Source organism: Zingiber officinale, chromosome 2B (assembly GCF_018446385.1).
Source record: "Zingiber officinale cultivar Zhangliang chromosome 2B, Zo_v1.1, whole genome shotgun sequence".
Taxonomy (NCBI): Eukaryota; Viridiplantae; Streptophyta; class Magnoliopsida; order Zingiberales; family Zingiberaceae; genus Zingiber; species Zingiber officinale.
The window spans coordinates 27,680,072-27,687,813 of NC_055989.1; the positions used below are offsets into that span (position 1 = coordinate 27,680,072).

General features: G+C 39.8%; 1 protein-coding gene across 1 annotated transcript; it reads right to left on the bottom strand.

Moving 5' to 3' along the window:
• Positions 1-6,662: 6,662 nt before the first annotated feature.
• On the bottom strand, positions 6,663-7,244 carry LOC122048216 (protein TRACHEARY ELEMENT DIFFERENTIATION-RELATED 7A-like). The gene has a single exon (XM_042609809.1). It carries the CDS (start codon positions 7,242-7,244, stop codon positions 6,663-6,665), a length of 582 nt encoding a protein of 193 aa, XP_042465743.1.
• Between the last annotated feature and the right edge of the window lie 498 nt (positions 7,245-7,742).

Here is a 7,742-nt window from a genome sequence, read left to right on the forward strand (position 1 = left end):
CTCAATTCTATTTGAGTCACTTGCTCGGCATCGCCACAGCTACTCGTTCGACGTTATATGACAGGTCCCGCGATATGACTCGGCATTCAGTAGCGATTCTGTTTTTCGTTTGGCTGGGTCTAGTCAGTCGGACTTACGCCTCCTTCGACTAGACTTGAAAGGGAGACTTGTGATATGGATATAGGTGAAGGGTATAGGAGGAAATAGTGAGGGGAAGAAGGGTAAGGGGGTCAAATCACTGTTTAGGGATTTAGGGAGGAGGGCAGACACGGTTCGGAGAGGGGGTTTTTTGGCTTCGTGGATTTTGGCCCGCCGCCCACCTGCCTTCCTCGGCCTTCTCATCGCGACGCCGTCGCCGGAGCCGACGCCGGCCACCACTTCTCCTCTTAACACCGACGACAGCCCCTCCCTCTTCTTCCTTCTCCTCTCAACGCCTACCACAAACCCATCTCCTTCTTCCTTATCCTCGCGACACTGCCGCCGGAGAAGCCGCCCATCTTTCCTCTTTCCTCCTTCTCCACTCGACGACAGCCACCTCTTCTCCTCTCTCCCGCGACCAACACATTCGCCGGTCATCTAACACGCCGACGCAGACGCCGCTCCTCCCCTTCTCCTCTCCACGCCACCAGCACACGCGGTAAGACGCCGCCACCCCTAGACCGACCTCGCCGCCTACGAGCCCGCCGATCCCGGCCCGTTCACAATCGCGTCTTCCTCCTCTCCCGCCTCTCCCTTCTCGCTCGCACCTCTCTGTACCGACGCTAGGCACACCCGACCAGATGCCCTTCGTCGTGTCGACACTGTCGACGCCTTCGTGCCGCAGTCGCTGCCCCCTCCACATGATGGATGGTTGTTGCCATCTTTGAGAGTCCGACGCTGTTCAGGATTGGATTGTTCGTCGTCGTATGCTTCCGACCTGTGGGCCACTATGGCATTCCCGGCCTTCGTGCCGTTGTTATTGTTCGGCGTCACTAATTTGATCGTATTCTGCTTTTGTTGTTATCCCGGCCTACGTGCCGATTTTGTGTCCCGGCCTACGTGTCGATTTCGTGTCCCGACCTGCGTGCCGATTTCGTGTCCCGACCTGCGTGCCGTTAGTACCTCCCGGCCTGCGTGCCGATGTCTTATCCCGGTCTGCATGTCGTCTTCCGGTTCTGTACCGCGTTCGGTTTGGCGTCGCCAGATCCATCTCTTCATCCTGATCAGAGTCAGCTACTCTTCCGGGTCGCGACAACTCGAGCCGCGTCCCATCCGAGGGCGCCCCCCTGGGCCAGGGTACGTTCTCCGTTCATATCCTATGCATATTTCATTATTTTATGGCTTAATCTTGTACTTATATATTCGTTGGATCTGCCTCGAACATCGGGATACCGGGGGTCGGGTCAACCCGGTCGCTGCCTGCAGGGTAGCGTTGACCAGAGGACTTTTGAAGACTTGGTCAACACAGAAGCCATCTCAGTACACCCCCATCCGGAACATCGCGATTCGGTCAACATTCTCGCCACCTCACCCGGCGGTCCGTCTGACTCAGCTTCCGGACGGGATAAAATAACATTCTCGAATAAAGTTTGTGAACTATGTTCATAATTAAAAAATCTCACTTCCACATGGTAAATAATTAAAAAAACTTTTAAAATGAACAAACAGTCTTATTTTATCCGGCCTAATAATTAATCAAACAAGTTTAGAATTAAAAAATTTTCAAATAATACAACAAACTTGAACTGAGAGTCTAATAATATCTAAACAAATTAAGTTAAAGTCAAACTTGAATAAAACTCAAGTTTATCCAAAAAAAAAAAAAATCAAACGAAACTTAAACATTCATTTTAATGACTTAATTTATTTTAGGCTCGGTGATCAATTTGGTTGGCTATTTTACCAAACAAACTTGAATACCATGAAACTTGACTCGACTTAGCTCATTTACAACCCTATCAATATTTCTAAATCTCTTAGAACATACACTTCAGCTCCCCTAATACATAATTTACCTTAAATTTTATGTAAAAAATCTTTACATCATCATTCCCTAAATATTAAAATATCATTTAATTTGGGAGAAAGAAAAAATAAAGGAAATGGATTGGGTAATGAAAAATAGATATTAGAAAAAAAAAATTTAAAAATGGAAGGGAGAGAAGAAAATAATAAAAAAAATAAAGACAATGGAAATTTTAAGATGATTGATGTAGTATGTATTGAAAAATGATTGTCTAAATTTAATAAAGTGGATGATTTATTGTAAATTTTAGAGATATTATAGAGAAATTGATATGGATTCTCTTATGCTCATAATTGTTAGACTCGTACAAATACAAGTCTAATACTTATGTGGATTTTGTGTGTGTGTGATTAAATCACTAGGCTAAATTAATGGTTTAAGGTTTTTGGTATACCAAACATTATGTGATCTAATTAAGAAAAGGCTTTTGGTATTCTTAACGGTATGAAATTAATGGGTAGAGACTCTTGGGCTCTTGGGTTTTAATGGGAACCCTATTGGAATAGTATATAAAGGGCTTTTGTGGTTATGGTCCCCAAGATATCAAACCGTATTGGCACCCTAACTCTTATCAATCCCATCATTGAAAGAGAACCATTAGAGTCGTCCGGTGGTTTGATTGAGGAAGACCAACAACCTCTCCTATAGTATAATTAATCGCTTTCACGATAAATTCAAGTATGTGTTATTGTTGTTTATTCTAACAATTTTGGCATGATTTAGATCTTGGTGTTGTTCTTGGTTTAGAACATATTAAACGCAGTTGGTTTAACAATTGGTATCAGAGTAATAAATCGTGCTTAGGTTGTTAGATTTATTCTACATATGTTGAATTCTTCGCCTATTCCGAATTTGGGTAATTAATATGTGTTGATTTAGGTTCATGTTTATATGAATATATTTGTGTATGTTCATTCATATTTATGTTGACGGTTGAAACAAAATGTTTTGATTCATAAAACACTTCAGAAATTTCATCCGTTGTGTTTCTGGATGACTTTATTTTGGGATCACGCACTAGCCAAGACGTTCAGGAAATGTTTACGCTGCGGCGCTGATTTATGCGTGTCTTGTATTTCAAATTATATTAATTACAATAACATGTTGCCAAAGTAGCCTCTGTTATATAAATTGATCTAATTTGAAATATGAAGATGTGTATATTTATTATTCATGCGGATAATAATCGACCCAAAGGAAGACTATTATTTGCCGAATAATACATATGCGAGTGGTAATGAGCGTGTGACAGTTGTAAAAGTTTTACTCATGTGGATAGTAGTCGATCCAAAGAAAGACTATTATTTGATCGAGATTATTGTCAATGCTTTGATTACTACGTGGAGAGTACTGCTCGCAAATTAATATTATTGCCCAAAGTTTAAATATTAATGTTGTGTTTAGTATCTTGTTTAATTGGGCCCACCTTTATGCTATTAGATTATGTCTAACATAATATATTAATTGTGAGTTTATATATTTTATTTTTGTTATGAATTCAGTTACTGCGGTTGCCTCACATATATCTACAAATTTGAACTCGATCCCTATGCTGAATGGGTCGAACTTTAAGGCTTGGAAAGAGAACGTGGAAATCGTTCTAGGATGCATAGATCTAGACCTTGCATTACGGACCGAAAACCCCACTGCAACTCCGGAAGACCCTAATACGGTCAATATAGAAAAGTGGGAACGGTCTAACCGCATGAGTCTTATGATCATTAGGCGTTCCATTCCAGAATCTTTTCGGGGCTCTATGACTGAGAACAGTGATGTCAAGAAGTTTCTCGCTCAAATTGAGACTTACTTTGCCAAAAATGATAAATCGAAAGCAAGTAGTTTTCTAAATTCACTCATTTCCATGAAGTATCAAGGCAAGGGGAATGTTAGGGAGTACATTATGGAAATGTCTCATCTCGCTGAAAACTTAAGGAATTTGAGATCGAGATTAAGGAAAATCTTCTCGTCCATTTGGTTCTTATCACTCTTCCTGCACAATTTAATCAGTTCAAAATAAGTTATAATACTCAGAAGGAAAAAATGGAGTATTAATGAGCTGATTTCTCAGTGTGTGCAAGAAGAAGATAGGCTTAAGCGAGAGAAGACTGAAAGTGCTTACTTGGCATCTACTTCTCATAATAAGAAGAGAAAGAAACTCGAGTATGTTGATAAATTTACATCTGACCAGAATAAGGGAAAGAAACAGGATAAGGAATTTCAATGTTTATTAGTAATGTTCACAATATATTTGATAGCCTCCGGACTATCCAGTCCTCACTTTGAGTTTCATTGAAATTCTTGGTCGGACCAACGCCTACTGTTCCCTCAATCAAGAACACGTTCTCACTGGATCTCTCCTCCAATTGCTTACCTCCATTTACCAATCGCAAACTTCCTTGTTGATGTCAGGTCCCTTGATCCACCATGACTTCCTATCATATCTCAATCAATATGAACTTTAGCTAGTTATCAACCCAATTGGACTTCCTTCTGCCATATCTCAACCAACCTGGACTTCCTTTTGCTAGATTTCAATTAATCTGGACTTCGTGCCAGCTATCAACCTAGCTGGACTTCAGTCTGGTGTTTCAGTCCTCTAGACCCATCAAGTCATGTACACTTGGTAAAAGTTTAGACAAGCAACACATCTAACTTTAGCCTATTTGTCATACATCAAAACTTGATTATTAGTGCAATCTGCACCAACACATGCTATGTGGCACTGCATCCGAACCTCAGGGGTATGACTAGGAAGTACTTTAACGATTACAAAGATGGGGATACGAGTAACCATGCTAAGGATGAAGAACTAGCAAAAAAAGTTTAGGGATTTAAGCAAGAAGATGGTTAAAGCCAATGAGTAAAGAATATTCAAGGCAAGAGGATAAGCAGTATCTACCAAGATCCTTTAAGTTCATGCAATAAAATATAGTCGAGAGAAGTAGTTTTGAATGTCTCCTAATTAAAATTTCTTTGTGTGCTAGCAATTATGTTTGTTTTGGAAGTGTAAGGATAATAATTTATATACTTATCGTTGTTTATTTAATCATATGTTGTTAATTGAAGTATATTTGATTTTCATTCATCTTCTATTTGTCTTTAGTATTAAAAGATAACAATTTAAAACCATTGCAAAAGTATTGTCTACTATGCTTAAAGACAACAATTTTTAAATGTTGCGAAATTGTTATCTTTGGTATTAAAAGATAACGGTTTAAAACTATTATTGTTGAGTGCACTTTTAACAATAGTGTTAATTACAACAGTTTTTAAATGGCAAAGATAACGAATTTTATTCGTTGTCTATGGTAGTTTTTGTTGTAGTATTTACTACAATGGGGTAGAGATCAATTTTTGATAGGCGCATGCCTTTAAGGAAAAAAACTCCTCCTACCTCCTAAGTTATTTGGTGGTTGGGTATAAGATAATCCTTTGATTTACCTCCTTTTACATAACCTGGAAATGGATTATGAGGGGCATCTAAGATGAGCATAATCACCTTTTGTTACCATGTAAATTATTTTATATATCTATATGTAAATTTTATAGATCCTCACAATTTTAAAAAGTTTTGGGATTTCAAATCTTACTATTTTATTTAGAATATGCACCTTTTACTAACTAATTTTAGTGAAGTCTAAAATAAAATTATGTTAATGTCCTTTTTTCACACCGAAAATAATTTCAATGTTTATTAGTAATGTTCACAGATGTATCAATCAGGGATCTAGAATTTAAGACTCAGTTGCGATGTATTATTAGAAATTTTTCTTATTAATCAATCAGTGATCTAGAGTTCGAGATTTAGCTTCGGCGTATTATTGAGAATTTTTCTTATTAATCAATCAAAGATTTAGAGTTCGAAATTCAGCTGTAGTATATTATTGAGAAATTTTCTTATTAATCAATTAAAAATCTAGAGTTCTCTTTAGTCTTATAACTTAGAATTTGTAACACTGAGAAACTTTTAAAAATACCGTGGGCCGACGATATTAAAAAAATATACTTTTTCTAGTTTTTTTTTTGCTAAGATTAAATATATTATTAAATTAATTTTTTATAAGGGGAGTTTATTATAGTAATTTATTACTGAGATTCTCGAGTGTCAATTGAGTATTGTATTATTGTATAAATTTAACGCACCCTTATTTAATTTACGGATGACCTTTTAATTAAAAAGTATATAAAGGGCTACCTTTTAGTTAAAGAATATAAAGGGCTAGCTCACTTAAGATCGTGGCGTTATTCGACTCCAATAACATCACAAAGAAGCTCTCCTTTCCAAATTCACTATACGAACAAAGCACGGACCTATTAAAGGTACTCAATTCCGAAAATTAATTCTGCACATGTCCGAAAAATCTTCTCCGCTCTTTAGTCATTTCACGGTCGAACAAATCTCCTCCATTTTCTAGTATTGACATCGATTGTAATCACTTCACATGATCCAAAATCCACGTTTATTGCTATTAAAGGAACTCAATTCTTTTAATAATACATAGTAGTATTGTTAAAACAGCACACACTTATTCTCATTATTCATTCCAATATTGGATCAAACACATGCACACAAACTCACTCAACTTATTAGAGGATCAACCATTCGCCGATAGATGTCTGTCTTGTAGCTTCAGCATCCACCGTTTCTGTCCTCCGACTAACCGATCGCACGGCTGGAACCGCGTGAAGTTTTACCAACGTCGGACGCCGCCTCCTTTTTGAACCTTTCGTGTAACTGCTGCCCATCCACATGACCCTCCACGTCCGCCGCCAGCCCTTCCCTCGTCGCCTTCTTCTTCTTCTTCTTCTTTCTGTTATGCAGGAAACAGAACACGGCCACCGCAAGGAACGCGAGGAGGAAGAGGCCGCCAAGGGTGGCCACCACCACGATGACCACGGTGTGGTTTGGGCTTGGCGGAGGCGGCGGAACTAGCAGTGCAACTGGAGCGGGCGGCGGGGGGCTTCGTCTTTGAGGCGGGGGCGTCTGTCGCGGAGGCGGTGGTGCCTTCACACTCGGAGGCGGTGGGGGGCTTGGTGGTGGCAGCGGCCATGGCTCTAAATCGGAGACGGCGGTGACAGTTTGGGAGTGGGAGCCTGAGGCGGCTGAGGGCTCCCTCTCGACGGAGGCGGTGGGTTCACGATGGGAGTGGGAGGCAGGGGGGTTTTTTTGACGGGGCGCTGGAGGCGGTGTCGTGGGTGGTTGCCTTGAGGAGGGTGGAGGAGGAAATCGGAAGGCCATAATATATATTGATCGTTTGGGAAGGGGCTTGCGATGAGGAGAGACGATTGCCCGAGGTGGTGTTTATAGTAGTAGCTAGGGTGGGTGATCAAATTGTTGGTGTTGACAAGAAGAATATTTTTATGGATCAGGAGATCAATTGTGACAAGATCGTTATCACAATCCAATCATAATTCTATATGATTCATTCCTTAATTCATAAAAATATGGATAGGAGATCTTTCTTGAGAAGGTGGTTTCATGCAGCTCATGACTTGGCTCCCATTCCAAGGCTTTTGAGCCATGCTATTGCTTCCATCAATGTACATACAACCAATATAATCATCACCATCGATTATCACTTTGTCACTTCTGAGTAAAGATAATTATTTGCTTGAGACTCTTCTCTTCTTCCTTTTACTCATTTGCCAAGCGACCACGTAGTATCTTCATCACTGACATTTTAGAGCTACATTTCACACGCAGTTTCATATTCTTCAAGTGCCACACTGCACTTGG

Excerpts from the sequence above, each read along its gene's own strand:
- LOC122048216 (XM_042609809.1), bottom strand. The coding sequence starts at position 7,244 with ATGGCCTTCCGATTTCCTCCTCCACCCTCCTCAAGGCAACCACCCACG.